At 30.7% G+C, this 19,791-nt stretch overlaps 1 protein-coding gene and 1 pseudogene across 3 annotated transcripts; one reads left to right on the top strand and one right to left on the bottom strand.

Annotated features, from left to right (window-relative positions):
- Nucleotides 1-698: 698 nt before the first annotated feature.
- On the bottom strand, nucleotides 699-2,485 carry LOC141717331 (putative acetyltransferase At3g50280; annotated as a pseudogene).
- Nucleotides 2,486-8,458: 5,973 nt separating this feature from the next.
- Nucleotides 8,459-10,631, top strand: LOC141717329 (uncharacterized). Of its 3 annotated transcripts, none has more exons than XM_074519412.1 (7): nucleotides 8,459-8,672; nucleotides 8,761-8,831; nucleotides 8,915-8,982; nucleotides 9,161-9,236; nucleotides 9,813-9,991; nucleotides 10,076-10,295; nucleotides 10,389-10,631. In XM_074519412.1, exons 1-5 carry the CDS (start codon nucleotides 8,595-8,597, stop codon nucleotides 9,937-9,939), a joined length of 420 nt encoding a protein of 139 aa, XP_074375513.1. In that variant the 5' UTR covers nucleotides 8,459-8,594; the 3' UTR covers nucleotides 9,940-9,991; nucleotides 10,076-10,295; nucleotides 10,389-10,631. The 3 variants fall into 3 exon arrangements, with proteins under 3 accessions (XP_074375513.1, XP_074375512.1, XP_074375514.1); XM_074519411.1 differs by having other exon boundaries at nucleotides 10,365-10,631; XM_074519413.1 differs by having other exon boundaries at nucleotides 9,161-9,240; nucleotides 10,365-10,631.
- The last annotated feature ends 9,160 nt before the right edge of the window (nucleotides 10,632-19,791 follow it).

Genomic DNA, 19,791 nt, shown 5'->3' with positions numbered 1-19,791 from the left:
CTTCTTAGGCTATAAATGGTAGGGTTTAAAGGTTGGTACATTTGAATCGTAGTTGTTGGTTATGCGAGCGGAGGATATCTTACATGTGTCTTGACGTGCCCAGATTATTTTCATGATTGACCAATGACAATGATTGATCAATGACTGCTATCTCTATCGCGTGTTTGGACATGTGCCTCACGTGTTGGGCCTCTCAAGAATTGGGTCACTGGAAACCACTAGTCCGGACTAAAGATAAACGGGGCTGGATAGAGTAAGGAGTCCGTAACTAGTACTTCTAGGAGCCACCTGTACTATCACGAAGTTTGTAGTAGGTGATGTATAGTAATGTCTGTGTCTCTGTCCGGTAGCTGTGTAGTAAATTATGGTCCAGCTATGTTTGAACACACTGCACACCAGTTACTACTTACTAAACGTGCAAAATATGTTTTTTATATTTTTATAAATTTATATATCAAAATATTATGTAGTAAATATATATTAAATTAATAACACTTAGTTTGGTTCAGCTATTTTCGGTCAGTCGGAATCTATAACCGGAACCGAAACATTTTAGACGATTCGATTTTTCAGTTTTATTTCGGGTTAGTTTTTACTAGGATAAAAAGTATAATGTGTGAGCGTGAAAGAAAATAATAAGAGATTTTCATTATTTTTATCATTTATAATCATAAAATGCTAACAGAGATTGTCGTCATTCTAAAATTTTCAGAGTTTTATTCTTGGCTTACAAGTGCTGGATCAGTCCAACACTGATGAATGGTCCATAACAATCTGGAAAAGAAACACAAGCTAGCTTGTCTAAGTAACAAGACAATTAGTCAGAAAGATTGAGACCATCCAAGAACTCTTCATCACATTCGAAAGCTGTCATGAATTTCGGACGCAAGCAAATTTCAAGATCCATGCTTCCTCCACCTTAATGTCCCGGATACAGTGTAACTTTTCCATCAAACTTATTAGCATAGCCACTTAGAACTGCCACAGCTTTCCCAAGTCCGAATTCATTTCCATACATGTCAAACCGCGGTGAGCTTCCCATCATAACGCTACACGGATCAAAGAATTGACCGGGTTGGTAAACTAAGGGCCTCGGCAGCCAATCTGCAACAAACTTTCTCACAGCCTTATCATCATGTTCAGCTACAGCTTTGTGCAATTGCAAAGCAGCCCACTCTAAATCATTTGCAAGTAGATTTCCAGCAGTGGTTGTGGCTTTTACTGCCTGAATACAGTTTCCAAAGTAATTTTGTGACAGTGGAGGGTGTAATCTTGATCTGTTATTCATGGCCAGTTTACAATTTGTGATCTGGTATTTTGGCAATCCACGAGTACGAGTCATTCATCTCCAAATTAAGGCAGATAAGGCCTGTAAACTCGATATTGTGATGCTTTTGTTTTGACATTTAGTGTTTGCCTTTGCTTTGATTCTTGCTAAGGCTGCTGCAGAGAAATGGAAAATCTTTTCTTTCAGCTCCGGAGCCTCGTGCCTGCTTATGAATTGATCAGTATGAGTGAAAGGAAGGTTAAAGACAGGACAATATCCATCAGGAAACCAGCGTTCAAATATAGGTGGCCTCGAGATTTCTGAAATTTCGTTACCAATATCTTTCATAAAAACTTCTGATAAAGTGTTGAAAAAATGCCAATAAGAAGTGCCATCAGCCACAGAGTGGTTAAGTGAACAACCAATAAAAACACCATCTTTTAGCTCGGTCACTTGAACTGTTAACAATGACATATGGTGACCATCATGACTAATGGCCCTGTCATGATCGAAAAATGATTGAACAAAAGGCACATAAGTTGGTAAAAGAATATCAGAAATTGTCAAGTCCGCTTTCGACTGCACAAATCTTGCTCCGGGACTATTAACACAATCTATAAACACCACATAAGAATGTGGCAATTCTTCCCTTTTTGTCGCAAGGCGACCTGCAAGCGGATAAAAATGAGCAAGAGTGACAGAGAGAGATTCTTTAAGCTTCTGCACAAGGGCCTCAATCGGGTTTTCTTGATCATTTGTGACTGCAGGTTTCTTAAATAGAAGACCTTTTTGGATGTAATGAGTTGAGAACATGGCAAGGTCAAATGGCCCCAAATGGATAGGTTGTCTTGCATTTTCGGGTAAAGGGAATGGTTTGATATAACACTCTGATACAAGCTCAACAGTTTGAGAGTACATTTTGGTGTCTGGGAATAGAGAGAATTGGCTGATGCAGCTTAAGAGACTCGAGGTTCTCTCTTTATAAATCTATGATATCTTGGTGTTTTTTACGGAAGGTGCACTGCTATAGAAATACAAATACTACAAGTAATTATTTGCTCTCCCTGCATGTGATTAATACTTGTACAGTTGTACCAGCAAATTATCTTATTTCTCCATGCAAAATGACCTGCTTACACAGAGACACTTAGAGCTTGATTGATGGTTGGCCCCTTTCAAATGGGGTGGTAGTTGTTTGTGCTAGGTTAGTATGGTTAAAGCATCTCCAATAAATTGAGGCACCTAATTGTAAAAAAATTTCATTTTCATTTCATCTGAAAGGATTAGTGGTGATTGCTGAAATATGTAGCTGACATTATTTATTGATTTTAGTAATATCAAAGTAAATGTGTGAATTTTTTAGTGGTGCAAATAATCTTTATATTCTAAACAACATTCATAACATGTCATTTATAGGGTGATGGCAAAAAATACCCATTTTTTTATAAAATTGCTCAAAATTCTCATTTTCTAAATATATGACTGAAAATGTCGTTTTGATTATGCATTTCTTAATTGGATAAGTGTAATATGCTTTTCAAAATTGGGTATGTAAAAAAATTATTAAAGATACATATTTACAGTTTGAGTATTTGTATCATACAAAAAAATGAATATATCTAATACAAAATAGGATACTCAAATGTAGAACCTTATCCCAAACAATATTTTCAGCTATCTCCTATCAGAATTGATATTTTCAATCATTTATACCAAAAAAAATGTTATTTTTGACATTTTTTTCCTATTTATAATTCACATGATAACAAACATGTCATGTATTTCCTTGAGTTCAATAGGTTGTTACTTGTTAACATTGTTAATTAGGTAAAGAAAAGCTAAAAAAGTGAGAATAAATTAGTATGACCTAGGAGCATTTCCAATTGTCTAACCCTTAGTTAAAAAATTAATGTGGCATATCATTATTATAATTATAGATATTATATTATTTAAAAATTAGCATTTCCGTCCAATGGTACAAAATCATTAGTTAAAATTTTAGATAACCCTGTTGGCCATATTTGTTGAATCTTTGGAGACCTCTAACAATATGTTAAATCATCTAGTTACCATATTAAAATAAAACATTATATTTATGACAAACAAAAATAATAATTACATACTATTTTTAAAATCCAATCATTATAGCCAACAACCATCAGAGATGCTCTAATATTGTAAAAATTAATAATCAAAATTAATAGGAGGAGGTATCAATTTAGGATTAATCACATAAAATAATTGGATAAAAAATCGGTTATGTTTTAATATTTTAATTAAATTCAATGTAACATTCAGATTTTATTAGTTGTTTCTTGATTATTATATATTTAACATATTATATATTTCATAACTATTTAGTATTAATTGAAATTTTATTTTGTATAAGATTATTCATAATGTATGGATCAAGAATTATTCATACTGATTAAACAAAATTAAAAATTGAATCAGTCACATATTACAAGGATTAATCGATAAAATTATGAATTTTTAGAATCATGATACTTAATTCATTTTATATTACTTTACAAACTGCTATGACAGTGATAGTTTAATAGATTATCCGGCTAATATGATGCATGTTGAAAAGTTCTTTGGAAGTGCTCTTAAATACTCTATAATTCGAAATTAATGCAAAAGATAATGTCAAGATAATACATAAGTGAGTATACGACGTACGAATTTTTTTATTATATGATAAAAATAACATGCCGAAATTTTAGAATGCAATAAGTAAGGTTAGGAATGTGATTAATGTCGATTCAAAATTTAATTAAATAGCATATAATATTAAAACCATATTTAACAAAAATGTAATATATATTTCTCATTATATATATTTATTAATCTATAATTTTATTGGGATCATATATTTATATAGTGTTTTATTTTTGTTGGACTGGATTTTTTTAGATGCCGTAATTTTTTATTATTAAATTAATTCTACTTATGTTTAGTAAGTAACATAGATAGTCTCTAAAAAAAATATGTTAAGTATATAAATTAGCACTTTTCTATCGATAAATAATTAATTTATCTTATTATTGTACTTGGAGAGCAAGTAGTACTCATTTAAAAACAATTTTAATACGTAATTGCAACAATAACAGCTTATTGAAACTAGTTCTGTCTTTTCGAAACAAGAAGGAAACTGGTGCACGTACGTAACAATAATTGGTTCAAATGCTAAAAAGATAAACCTGATCAATATGTGTTGTGTTGTGCTTAGTTGTAGAAATTCTAAGCCGTATATATAAGCGTTCTAACAATAATCTGATCAATAAAATGACAAGCAAAGTTCCAAGAATTGAAAAGACAAGCCACGTTTTTTGTGACAGAATTAAAAGAAGATAAGACACTAAAATGATTGAGTTGGATTAAACAATTATTAAAGGATGTAAATTTTAACACATGCAACATAGTACTCTATTATTTAGTGTTCATTTTCAAATCAAACATTATTTACAAGTAGCATAATAACCGTGCGAGGCACGGATCATTTTGTACAATTTTTTTGTATATCACGCAATTATAATATTTTTAGAGCAATTCCAACAATATCCTTATATAGGCTCTTGAGTCAAATCTTGAAGAAATGGAGATAAAATTTCTCTACAACAAGCTTCATATCCCCCTCTATAATATTAGGAGTTTCGAATGCTTCTTCATTTTTAGGAGTGAATATCCTTAACTATTATTATATTATATTTTTCTTACCCGTTATTTTATATTTAATGAATAAATATAAACAGAGTAGTAAGTGTACGTTTAAAAATAAACGATAAAACTTATTCTGTAAAATGCCGTTAGTATTTTTACAAATAAAAAGCTAAAAAATTAAATACATGTTGAATACAGAGTTGACTAAAATCTTGAATTTTATTTAAATCTTGAATTTATTTAAAAAAAACCGTTGTCCTAAAAAATCATACAACGGTGAATTGATTTTGCAGAAAAAACAGTTGTGTGAGCTCCATAACAAACAACGAATATCCATATTTTTTAAACTGTTGTACAAGTTGTATCCTCTCATCGAGTCAGACAACGATTTTTAAAATATAGTGTTGTTATAGATCTTTAACACAACGATTACAAACTCTTGTTACTATGTTAGGGATAGAAGACAACGGTTTTGACATTACATTGTGTAATTGAGACAACGATTTTTCAGAAAGGTTGTCCTATAAACCATCAAACAACGGAATGGAAACAGTTGTCTGAGGAATTTCAATGGGTACCACGTATTGAGGTGGAAGCATGTGATAAGTGGTAAATCATTCACAAGGATTGCTGAGGTGGCGAAATGAGAGCCCTTCATTAAAATGATATTTGATATCGGCCGTTAGATCGAAAAATAGCTGATATTCTTATACAACAGTTTTATGTTAAAACAAAAGTGTTGTCTTAGTTGGTCTCATACAAGTTTTTAGATATTACGTTGTGTAATTCACACAACAGTTTTTAGAAGGATTGTCTTAAAAACCTTCATACAACGGAATAAAACAGTTGTCTGAAATAATTATTTTATAATTTAAATGGGCACCACCTGATGAGGTGGCAGCGCATGATAGGTTGTAAACATTTTACTCGGATTGCTGAAGTGTCGGAATGACAACCTTTGATTGAAATGAGATTAGATATTAGCCGTTAGATTGAAAAAAGCTGATATAGTAACACAACGGTTTTATAATTAAAAAAGCGTTGTCTTAGTTTATCTTTACACAATGGTGTTCCAAGGAAACCATTGTAAAAGTATAACTGTATAAAATGAGATTCCAGGTTAACAAGTTAAATTTTAAATGATTTTTCGATGATCCAACCGTACGGATGTTAAGACATATTAATTTTAGTCATATAAAAAATTATTAAAAAATTTAAAATTCATCTTGCATGTCACGATTAGAAAAATTTAGTAAAAGTACCACCCCCGACAACAAGACTCGTTCCCGATTTACAAGATTAATTTTTAAAATTATTTTTTCGACGATCCAACCATACGGATGTTAAGATATATCAATTTTAGAAATGTGAAAAAAATATTAACAAATTTGAAATTCATCTTGCATGTCAGGATTAGAAAAATCTAGTAAAAGTACCACTTCCGACAACGAGACTCGTTCCCGATTTACAAGATTAATTTTTAAAATTCTTTTTTCGACGATCCAACCGTACGGATGTTAAGATATTTCGATTTTAGTCATATGAAAAAATTATTAACAAATTTTAAATTCATCTTGCATGTCAGGATTAGAAAAATCCAGTAAAGGTACAACTCCCGACAACAAGACTCGTTCCCGATTTACAAGATTAATTTTTAAAATGATTTTTCCGACGATCCAATCTTACGGATGTTAAGATATATCAATTTTAGAAATGTGAAAAAATTATTAACAAATTTGAAATTCATCTTGCATGTTAGGATTAAAAAAATCCAGTAAAAGTACCACTCCCGACAACGAGACTCGTTCCCGATTTACAATATTAATTTTTTAAATTCTTTTTTCGACATTCCAACCGTACGGATGTTAAGATATATCGATTTCAGTCATATGAAAAAATTATTAACAAATTTGAAATTCATCTTGCATGTCAGGATTAGAAAATTCCAGTAAAAGTACCACTCCCGACAACGAGACTCGTTCCCGATTTACAAGATTGATTTTTAAAATAATTTTTTTGACGATCCAACCGTACGGATGTTACGATATATCGATTTTAGAACTATGAAAAAATTATTAACAAATTTGAAATTCATCTTGCATGTCACTATTAGAAAAATCCAGTAAAAGTACCATTCCGGACACAAAACTCGTTCCCGATTTACAAAATTAATTTTTAAAATGATTTTTTCGATGATCCAACCGTACGGATGTTAAGATATATCGATTTTAGAAATGTAAAAAAATTATTAACAAATTTGAAATTCATTTTGCACGTCAGGATTAGAAAAATCCAGTAAAAGTACCCGTCCCGACAACGAGACTCGTTCCCGATTTACAAGATTAATTTTAAAAAAAAATTCGACGATCCAACCGTACGGATGTTAAGATATATCGATTTTAGTCATATGAAAAAATTATTAACAAATTTGAAATTCATCTTGCATGTCAGGATTAGAAATATCCAGTAAAAGTATCATTCCCAACAACGAGACTCGATCCCGATTTACAAGATTAATTTTTAAAATAATTTTTTCGACGATCCAACTGTACGGATGTGATGATATATCTATTTTAGTCATGTGAAAAAATTATTAACAAATTTGAAATTCATCTTGCATGTCAGGATTAGAAAATTCCAGTAAAAGTACCCTTTCCGACAACGAGACTCGTTCCCGATTTACAAGATTAATTTTTAAAATGATTTTTTCGACAATTCAACCGTACGGATGTTAAGATATATCAATTATAGTCATATGAAAAAATTATTAAAAATTTGAAATTCATTTTGTATGTCAGGATTAGAAAAATCTAGTAAAAGAACCACTCCCGACAACGAGACTCGTTCCCGATTTACAAGATTAATTTTTAAAATAATTTTTTCGACGATCCAACCATACGGATGTTAATATATATCAATTTTAGTCATAATAAAAAATTATTAAAAAAATTTGTAATTCATCTTGCATGTCAAGATAAGAAAAATTCAGTAAAAGTACCCCTCCCGACAACGAGACTCATTCCCGATTTACAAGATTAATTTTTAAAATGATTTTTTTCGACGATCCAATCGTACGGATGTTAATATATATCAATTTTAGTCATATGAAAAAATTTGAAATTCATCTTGCATGTGAGGATTAAATAAATATGTTAAAAGTACCCCTCCCGAAAATGAGACTCGATCCTGATTTATAAGATTAATTTTAAAATGATTTTTTCGATAAAAAATTATGATAGAAATAATTATATAATAATATTTATAAATTAAAAAATTTATTAACTATTTTCACATTTTCACCCAATTTTTCCATTCCCTCTCATCAAATTCCATTTTCCCATTCTTCCAAAATTCATTTGCCCCCTTTATCTCCCCCTTTTTTTCTCAATCACACTACTTCTTTCCTTTAATTAATTTTGTTATGCTCCCAGCTCCCCCAATTTACCTTTCCATTTCTTATCCAATTTCCTTCATCTCCAATTTCCCTTTCCTCTCCTTCATTCATCTGCCCTCTTCCATCTACGATTTCTTACCTTGATTTTTTCAAAATCACATCGATTAAGTATTTTTCATCAATCGCCTCATTTGCTGATAGTAATCTAGATAGAAAAACAAGAAGTAAATATCAGTCTGGAATGGGGAAGAAGAAGAATATTATCAGGGTATGAAGCACACGCTTCGTACGATATGCAGAGATGAGGGGTTCTTTGGTCTATATAAAGGGATGGGAGCTACGCTGCTGGTATGTCTTCTTGGTATACTTGTTCTTTATCTTTGTTTTTCTGTCCTGTTACTACGTTTGATCTTAGACAAATTGTTGCTTTATTCAGGAAGTAGGACCTAGTATAGCAATAAGCTTTACGGTTTATGAGATGCTGAGATCATACTGCCATACTAAAAGGTGAATTTTTCGGAGTGATTAAATCATGTATGACCTTTGTGACAAGTGATTTTATTTCTAAACTTATGAATTTTTTGTATTAGGCCAAACGATTCTACCGAAATGGTAAGCCTTGCTTGCAGTAGCCTCTCGGGCATGGCCTCTTCAACAGGTATGTTAAAATGATAAACTGTTATAAGTCCTCTCTGTTCTTTGTTTTATTTTTGTATGAAAGTAAGTCGAATCTCCTTACCAATTCACTCTATTTATGTTCTTGATATTGTTCAGTATTGATCTTTGAAGTTGGTATTTGATTTTTTGTGATGCTGCTGTGTTTTTGCACTTTACAGCAACATTTCCTCTGGATCTTGTTAGGAGAAGAATGCAACGGGAAGGAGCTGCAGGGCGAGCCTGCATTTATAATCAGTAGGTATTTGTTTTTTTTTATCTTTGTTATTCTTTGGTGTTTTTTGTTTTATTCAAATGTTTGTTTTAGTTTTAGTTTTTGGGGGTGTTTATACTACAGAAATGTTTGTTACTTCGTAGTTTTCAAATTTAAGGAATTTTAAGGAAATTTGTTAATTATGAATGCATAAGGTTTGTTACTTCGGGTTAGATTTGTTTACGTGGTGTCGAATTCAATAATCTTATTTTTGATAATCAAGTTGGGTTTTAGTGGAATTAAGGGCCATGTCAGACATTGACACCCATGTAAAGCACTTCCTGGACATCTATTAAGCTGAATATTAAGTACTAATAAATATAGTTACCCAAGTTTGAACTAAAGTTATAAAAGAGAATTTAGGACGATATTTTGTATTTCGTTTTTACGTGCCTTTTTAACCTGCTCATATTTAATTAGTTAGAAACACAAATTAGTTCACTGTTGCATTATTAGCAGGATAACGTTTTCAAGCACTTAGAATTCGAGTATAATTTGAAATTTGCTACGTTGGTGATATTGTAGTTTTGATATGAGTAGGCAGTTGATTTAACTGTCAGGATATTGAAAGAAGGAGACATGGATGCAATAAAACTGGAGGGCGGATCACATTCAAGAATTACAGCTGCAAAAGCTATTGTGAAGTGCTGTTATAGGTCACGTAGGGCTTACTCCTCAAGCTATTAGTGTTCTCGTGGGATATAGGCCTCAAGGAAAAAATGTTGTTAGTGCTTTCAAGGTATCTCCAATGTGTATTTATATCTTCTTAATGTAAATTAATAAGTGTTTCTTTGAGAAGTACTTATCACTATGTTGAATTAAGGTTGTGGAGACGGAAATGGCATTACAGGAAGTTGGATGCTTCTCTGTTATTCTTGAGTCTGTGCCTCTACCTGTGGCTGCAGTAGCAACATGGGCTCTTAAAATATTTACCACCGGAATTGGGGCTATAGTCATCTCTACTCACAGGTAGGACTGTGAGTGAAAAAATCACAACTCTACTGGACCTCCTACAAAAACAGGAAGCAATAATGCTAAGTCAGGTAAAACTGATATCTCAATGCACTTAAATGCAACTCCACTACAACTACTTTCTCAACTTGAATCTGCAGGTGTTGATCATTTGTGCTTGACAGAGAAGAGCGAGGTTGAGTTTATCACAGAAAACATCACCTCATTCAGAAATAAGGTGCAACAAGCCTGAAGACATGTCTCATCTGTTAGAGAATGGAAGTAATAGTCAAGACTTAAAGTTTCCCCCTACTAGGAGAGCTGTTAATGGCTGCAAGACAGGGTCAAACAATGAGGATGTAAGAGAAGCTACAATACTTATAGAGAATCTTTGTATTGTAAATTTAATTTCAGTTGTGAAATAACAATAGGATTATCATAATACCATTTTATTTTAAAATTGGTTTATTTTAAATAATGAGATTAATTTTGTAAACAGTTGTGTGAAAGCCACTTCAAAAATGGTGAACACCGTTGTATGTCTCACTGCACAATTTTTTTTAAAAAAAACTGTTATCTTTTGATATTTTTTGCAGTGGTTTAAATCTTTTACACCATTGTCTTTTAAACATAAAACATTCATGACAACAGTTTTTATTAGTTAAAAGAAGTTTATAAACCGTTGTTTATGAAAATATTGAATAAGTTAACAACAATGGTTTTTCTACAAAACCATTGTTGTTAAGTTAGGTAGACAATAGTTGAATAAAGAAACAGTTGTTTAAACAATTTCCTAACAATGGTTAAATAGAGTTCCCGTTGTGAAATCTTGATTGTAACCAGTATTAAAAACTGTTGTTGAAACTCCCTTATTACAACTTTATGAACAACCGTTGTCCAATCTTCGATCACACGAGTGTTGGATAGACAACGGAAACTCTACCAGTCAGACAACGGTAAAAAACAGTTGTATGATTGCAAATATATTGTAGTGTATATGTATTGCTCTATATTATTACTGAGTTCACTACTAACTTAAAATTAACTTACTCAGTTTAAAAAGATAAAAAAATGCATAACTGAAGTCAGAATGACTTGCAATCATAATATACAATAATGTAAAATTTATTATTGTATAATTTACATTATTGTTAATATTAAAGTTGATTTTAATGAAAAATATTAGTTTTTGAAATTCAATGTTTGTATGTATGAGAAATGTTAGTTTTTTATTTACACTACTGTTAAGAAAATAAGATTAAGTTATATGTATGTGTGTGTTAGCATGTAAATTATTGTATGTTATATCTCTTAGTAAATTATGATGATTTCAATTATTTATATGTTAAATATCTGATTTATGTACATGTATAATCATTATTAACATCTAGTGAGACAATTAATTACTTAAATAACATGCATTTATAATTATTCAAAAATTAAAATATGTAATAAATAAATTTCTATAATTTATATATGTTATTCACATTATCACTGACAAACAATCCATATCTATTTTTTACGCAGCCGAGTATCAATCATGGTTGTAACATAAAAATGAATTATATGTTTTAAAGACTTATTATTGATATTCATGATTTTTTTCAAGAATTCGAAAGAAAATTGTAATTATATCGTTATTTAAACAGTTTTTAAGTTTTTTTCATTACGACTCTAATATTTCTTCATATAATAATTTCATAACATTTTATACTATTCTCCTAAAATTAAAAAAAATCAGTGCGATAAAGTTTTATAAATATCAGTTGAACTGGTTAATTATTTCAAATTATTGAACAATATATATTTTTTTCCTTAAATAATATAAAATACATTGAATCAAGGGATTTTTTCATAAATACCGAAGTTTTACAAAAATTTTGTAAAAATACTATCACTTTTTAAAAATATTTGCAAAAATACGTGAAACCATTTTTACAACCACGTTTCCAACTTGAAATTATAAAAAAAATTACAAAAATATGTTCTGTAAATTGCATCCATATTTGCAACATAAAGTGCAACCCCAAATACAATCTAAAACAGTTACACAATTTACACTAAATTGCAACCTATTATGTAAAATCGTTTTTTTGCAAATATTTTCATAGTAGAATAGTATTTTTGCAAATTTTTTCATAAGTTAGTAAAATTGTAAATAATTTTACAAAAAATAGTATTTTTTCGTAAATTTCCTTGAATCAAATGCTACAATATATTATAGATATAAATTTTATTTGAATAATTCTAAATATTAAAATAATTCAAAATTTTTGTACAATATTATCTTGATCAATGAATATTGTTGATTAAAAAGAATTCTTTTTTAAAAGCTAGTTTTTTTAAAGTGAAAAATGAAAAATAAATCGATTTAATATATCATCGTAATTTTACCAAATCTTGTGAGATCTCAATTCAAATTTCAATTATTCTTAAAATCGGGACAAATCCCAAAAATAATAATATATTACCAGTGAAGTTAGTAATTTTAATATAAATAATCAATTGACTTGATCTTATAAAACCTCAAACACATTAATTTATATTAACATAAGATATTTAAAAATTTCACATTATTGGTAAGATATTCTCGTCGAGCTTGTAATTTAAATTTATTAAACGTAGAATGTGATGATGTTTTTCGGCCGGGTCATGTAGTCAAATTTCGAGTATTTTTTGAAGAATAAGCCAAGTTTTAAAATACATTGAATCATTATAATTCGAACTTATCTAAATATGCAATACCAATATAGATTATTTATATATAAGCGATTTTATTTTCAATATTTTCTTAAAAATTATATATGTACATTTTAATTACTTTTTATCATAAAAATATGTTAAAAAAATATGAGATATATTTTCAAACTAAAAAATGATTAATAAATAAGATAATAATCCATTTATGTACTATGCCTAATTTTATATCTGCAACTTAATTTTTTAAAATTAATTATACAAATATTCAACTAACTATCCTTTTTTTGTGGAATTCAAGTAAGTAACTTTAAAGTTAAATAAAATATTTATTTAGCACACTTACATATCATACATATGTGACAATATGTTTTAGTGGTAAGAGATTGTATAGTTGAATGAAATAACTTGAGTTCGATTCCCAAGAACCACATTTTTTATATAAATATTAAAAATATGGATAATTTAGTATTTTTAATGGGACCTTTTAATCTCATGAAATTATACTCCTGTTTTATACCCTTGTTCTCTTATTATATATAGAAGAGACTTCTTTTGAAGCACGAGTTTATTTTGTCGTTTCAAGGTCGGGTTCGAGCCATATTCATTCGATAATTTCTTTATACAGATGCTAATTTATAAAGATTATAGGTTATATATATAAAAAAAAACATCTTTTCAAAGTCTATTATTAAAAAAATACATTTTAATGGAACAAAACAATAACAAATTAACGAAAGAACATTTTTGGTACATGCCTCAGTGGTACCCTTGATTTTGCTGAACTATAAAAAATTATTTATATAATTTAACTTATTTTTATTTTTTCATTTTTAATTTGCTATGACTATATATACACTCTTAATAATATTTTATAAAAATTGTAACATTTGATATTAATGTTTTAACCATGATTACCGACCAGTAGTCTAATATATCCATGAATACAAGCATGAATACAAATATATACTAACTGTTTCATCAAGTACTCTAAAGTCTCTATAATAACTTAAAATTTTATAGATAAAATATTTTTTTATTGTTTTGTTCATTATAATATCGAAGTAGAAACTAGATAAATTTTGATGAGTTATTAATATTCTATACATCCTTCGTTTCAAAATATATATCCACTTTTAAAAAATCACACATATTACGAAAAATGAATATTAATAAATTAATTACATTAATAAATCAAAATATTTAAAATGAGGTTGATTTAGTAAATATAAAAAAAGATATGTGAAGAAGAGTTAATTTTAAAAATATAAATATGTATTAAAATTTTAAGTGAACAATTAAATTGAAATAAATTTTTATTTTGCAAAACAAACATGTAATTTGAAACATAGGAGAGTATTAAATAATTAATAGACTTATATTAGATAGCTCCTCAAGTCAACTACCATGACGACGGTGAACTACCTAGATAGGTTCCATTTTTCCTCCAAACATCAAAGTTATGATATGATAAGAGCATGTCCATAAAAATGAGTTTAGCTATTAGTATAATTTAACATTAAAAAGTATTATTGTTATTAAAATACTCTCTCCGTCCCTGTCAATTTTTAGATTTGATTTGGGCACGGAGAACAGTGGAATAAAATTAGTGTAAAAAGGAAGTAAAAGTGAGAAAATGGTAGGACCCATTGACTAATTTTGCTAAATTTTGAAATACAAAAAAATTGGATTAAACATAAAAAAAATGTGAAGTAAAAGTTGGGAGAGAGGGTGTAGCATCTTAGCTTAGAAGATTGGTTGTATATTTTATTCTCAAATATCCCATTATTTTAAATATAAAATTAATTTTTTAGCTAAATTTTTACTTTTTGATGAGATGAGATAAGATATAAATATAGCTTCACCTATCTTTTGTTCTGTATTTAGCAATTTTGTCGTATAAGACATGTATTGAACAAATATAGCACACTCATTGTACTTGCTCTAACTAAACAAGGAAATTGTACCTTATCTTTTACGTATCTTTTTGTAATAGGTTGAACGCAAGTACAGAAGGACATTATTTGAGAAGGATTGGATTACTGGATAATAATAAAACTATATTTTATTGTATTAATAATTATTTAGACCTTAGAAGTAAGAAAGGGTTGATATTTATGCATAGCAAGGAGAATAAGGACCCATTAGGCTCGATTTTTAAATAAAATCTGACCACAATCATATATTTTTTGTTTTTAAAATTGAAATCATAAACGCACCTAACAGTTCGGTATTAATTTGACAAATTTTAGATTCCATTTAAGAAAACAAAAACATTTTAAGAAAATCAAGGTTGATTAATATAATTTTATCAACACTCGGGGAACATATTATTAGAATTTAGAGGTGATAATGCAAGTAAATATGCCAAGCACCTGTCAACAAAGTGTTGGTATAATGATTGAGTACGTGTTCTCCTTACGAGAGGTCACGAGTTCGACTCTGTTCTAGCGTGTTAGTGTGTAATTAATTATAAAAAAACAAGCATATGTCTGTCATCAGTCATCAACTTGTGTAACTAGATAAGTACCTGATTGCAGAAAAGAATGGACATAAATTACCAAACCAGAAACAAGTTAGCAGTACTGAACTTGTATTTATAATTGCAATGAGTAACTTAGTAGTTGAGTTTATCAATAAATTTATTCATTTTGAATGTTTATAGTAAATGATATAAGTTATATATAATATTTTATTTTATTTTTTTTACTTAGAATATATAATCAATACATAAATATTTAAATCGGTTCAATTTTTCGTTTCAATTTTCATATTAGATCAATTTTATTCGAAACGGTTATTCCCAATTTCGGTTAAGTTTCGGTTTTGATTCGATATTTCGCTCGACCACTATATGATACATGGGTAGATCTCAACTCCTTTGCTCTAAAAAGTACTCCCAACTTTTGTTAGATTTCAAGTTTTATTTGTGTAAGGTACTGGCCCTTTTTATCACAATTTTTAAAAAAATGATCAAAAATCTCAAAATTCGAAAAAATAACTTTTTTTTATGAGTAAAATGCAAACTGTGTACTTGGACTCTAGGAATTGTGTAGCATGTGTACCTCGACTATAGAAATTGCAAAATGTGTACTTGAACTGAGGAGAGAGGTGCATATTGTGTGCTTCTGTTAAGTATTCTGTTAGAAACGTTAATGTTAGGAATATATGTGCATTAGTTTGATGATATGTTTAACAAAACACTTAAGTAGAAATTTAGTGTCTGTAGCCTCAACGGATAAGACCACTTTGGCTATCCGTTGATGGTGTAGCTTTACTTAGAAATAAGTCTAGTATTGTAGCATATTTCAGTCTCTGTATTTAAAATTGTAATTCTTAGAAGTTGAGAGAAACTATGAGTCATGTTGACTACTAGATGATATGCAGATAGGAAGGCCAATTGTAAATATTTCATGCCTTGTAATTTTGTATAAATGAAGTGGTATCAACGGATGACTTAAAAGACCTTCAACGGATGAGAAGCTAAGCTTCAACGGATGTCTCTAAAGCTTCAACGGATAACATCCTTCAACGGATGAGAGCATCAACGGATGAAAGCTTCAACGGATAACATCCTTCAACGGATGAGAGCATCAACGGATGAAAGCTTCAACGGATAACATCCTTCAACGGATGAGAGCATCAACGGATGAAAGCTTCAACGGATAACATCCTTCAACGGATGAAGTCATCAACGGATGAAAGCTTCAACGGATGTTCTGCTAATCAGCCGTTGATAAGTGGTAGTTGTACCTACAAGCAGAGGCACGTGGGTTGACAGAGAAAACTGAGATGTGGTAGCCGAATTTCAGGATCAACAGAAAAAGCAGCCGTTCTTCTTTTGTACAAAGTTGCAATAGTCAACAAAGTACTTGAGTGAACAGGAAAAGAAGCAAGTGAAGAACTTATTTTACTATTGTAATTTTATATTGTTTTTCACTTGTACACTTGGTAATATATATGAACCAAGAAGAAGCTAGTAATTAGAGAGATTTTTCCAGAGCTGTTAAGAAATATCTTGAGAGAAAATTCATCTAGTTTGTACTAGGATGCAGCTGTGATCAACATTGTTGAACACAGATTTTCTAATATACCATCTCTGGTGGAACAACAAATCCACCAGAAAAGTTTTTAAGGTCTGTTGTGTTCTTTACATTTGTGCTTGAATATATATCTGTCTGTATTAGCTTAAAGCAATTCACACACTTGTTCTTCTTGAACACACAACTTTATAAACTGCTCAAAACTTGAAAAAGTTTTGAGATTTACATTCAACCCCCCTTCTGTAAATCTCATTGTTAGTCTTCTAGGAATAACAATTGGTATCAGAGCAGGCTCTTGACACACAAAGAGTTTAAAGATCTTGGAATCTAACAAAGATGAGTAAGAAGGATATTGGAGTAAAGATCCCAGTTCTTGACAAAGACAGTTATCACCACTGGAAGGTGAAAATGCACCTTCATCTACTCTCCCAAGATGAAGGTTATGTAAACTGCATTGAGAATGGTCCTCACATTCCCCACAAAGTAGCCACAGTTGCTACGGCCACAATTGCTGTTGGTCAATCCATTCCAAAACCCAGAGCAGAATGGACAATGGAAGACACAGAAGAAGTCCACAAGGATAAGAAGGCTATGAACATTTTGTTTAATGGTCTTGACAAGGATATGTTTGATAATGTGATAAATTGTTCAACTGCCAAAGAGGTTTGGGACACAGTTCAGCTGCTGTGTGAAGGTACAGAACAAGTAAGAGAGAACAAAATGCAGCTTCTCATTCAACAGTATGAGCACTTTCATTTTGAAGAAAATGAATCTTTAAATGACACATTCAATAGATTCCAAAAACTGTTGAATGGACTGAAGCTGTATGGTAGAGTGTACCAGGTGAAGGATTCAAATCTTAAATTTTTGAGATCCTTACCAAAGGAATGGAAACCCATGACTGTTTCCTTAAGAAACTCTCAAGATTATAAGGACTTTACTCTTGAAAGATTATATGGAATCTTGAAGACTTATGAACTAGAGTTGGAACAGGATGAGGTATTGGAGAGGGGGAGAAAGAAAGGAGGTTCAGTTGCATTGGTAGCTGAAAATGAGAAAGAATGCAGAAAAGAAACTGTGAGATCTACATCAAGCTCCAAAGATGGTGTAAGAAATCCAGAATCAGACAAGGGTAAAGGGCAAGTTGCTGAAAATGAAGACAACTCCAGTCAAGATGACTCTGATGGTATTGATGAGCATCTTGCATTTCTGTCCAGGAGATTTGCAAAGATGAAGTTCAGGAAAAACACTAGAGCCACTAAACCCCATAAGAACATGGTGGACAAATCCAAGTTCAAGTGTTTTAATTGTGGTATGAGTGGACACTTTGCAAGTGAGTGCAGAAAGCCAACCTCTGAAAAGAAGAAATTTGAACAAGTAGATTACAAAAAGAAATATTTTGATCTGCTCAAACAGAAGGAAAGGGCTTTCATTACTCAAGAAAGAGACTGGGCAGCTGATGGAGAAGAAGAGGATGAAGACATGGAATATGTTAACTTGGCTCTCATGGCTGATTCTGAGGAGAATGAAGTTAGTTCATCAAGCAACCAGGTAATTACTACTGATATAACACAGCTTACTAAAGAAGAGTGCAATGATGCTTTTAATGACATGTCTACTGAACTGTATCATTTGCGTGTATCTCTTAAATCTCTTGCTAAAGAAAATAGTAGGATTAAAGAGAACAATCTGTTTTTAAGTAATAGAAATGCTGTGTTAGAAGATAAGTTAATTGACCTAGAAAAGACTAAGCTGCATTGTGTATCTGTTGAAAATGAACTAGCTGAATCTATTAAGAAAGTAGAAATACTTTCCAATCAATTAGAGAAAGAGCAAGAGGTGATTAAAGCCTGGAAAACATCTAGGGATGTAAGTGCTCAAATTGCCAAAGTCCAAGGAATTGAATCATTCTGTGAAACTGCCTGGGATAAAAATAAAAAGAAACTGGAATTAATTGATGGACTGTCAACGGATGTGGAATCAACGGATGATGAAAGTTATCCGTTGAAGGAAGAAAAGGAACATCCGTTGAAGGTTCCTCAATTAAAACAGGCAGATGTTTCTAAAAGAGAAAATCTAAAGAAACTCAACAAAAAGTTTGGTTCAACTTCAAAGAACTTTGTCAAAGAAGGAGCAAGCACATCCAAAGATGTCAGAAAGGTGAATGTAGGGCACATGACCTTAGAACAGTTAAACAATAGGCTCAAGATGGTTGAGGATAAAAAGGAATCCAAAAGGAAATCCAACAGAAATGGGAAGGTAGGAGTTAACAAACATAACAATTACACACCTGACAAGTATGCTCCTAGAAAAAGCTGTGTGCATTGTAGTAGTGTTAATCATCTATCTGCTAACTGTAAATCTATTAAGAAATCTCCCATAACTGTACCCTCTTCCATGCCTAACATGTCTGTATCACCTCTACATGCTCTGCCTGTTATGTCTCAACAAAATCCTTATGCACATTTTGCAAACATGCCATATTTTAACAATTCTTATCTTGCTGCATTCAGTATGCCTCAATTTCCATACAATATGCCAATGTGGAATAACATGTATGCACAATCCATGCCTAATAATACTATAAATGTGCTGGATAATGTTGTGACTAACCCTACACCTCAACCAACCACATCTAAGACCAAGGTTGACTCAAACTCACCTAAGTCTAAAGATGCAGGAGGAATGAAGTCTAGGAGAAAGGCTAACAAGAATGGACCCAAGGAAACTTGGGTACCAAAATCAAATTGATTGATTTTGTGGTGTGCAGGAAAATAGAAGAAATCTATGGTACTTGGACAGTGGCTGTTCAAGACACATGACTGGAGATTTCTCCCTGCTCACAGAG

The sequence above is a fragment of the Apium graveolens genome, chromosome 4 (assembly GCF_009905375.1).
Source record: "Apium graveolens cultivar Ventura chromosome 4, ASM990537v1, whole genome shotgun sequence".
Classification (NCBI taxonomy): Eukaryota; Viridiplantae; Streptophyta; class Magnoliopsida; order Apiales; family Apiaceae; genus Apium; species Apium graveolens.
Note: the sequence above shows the minus strand (reverse complement) of the source record. Positions and strands in the feature narration are given on the sequence as shown.

Coding starts and splice junctions, on each gene's coding strand:
- LOC141717329 (XM_074519412.1), top strand. CDS start 8,595: ATGAAGCACACGCTTCGTACGATATGCAGAGATGAGGGGTTCTTTGGT. Junction 8,673..8,760: donor GGATGGGAGCTACGCTGCTG/GTATGTCTTCTT, acceptor TGCTTTATTCAG/GAAGTAGGACCTAGTATAGC. Junction 8,983..9,160: donor GGGCATGGCCTCTTCAACAG/GTATGTTAAAAT, acceptor TGCACTTTACAG/CAACATTTCCTCTGGATCTT.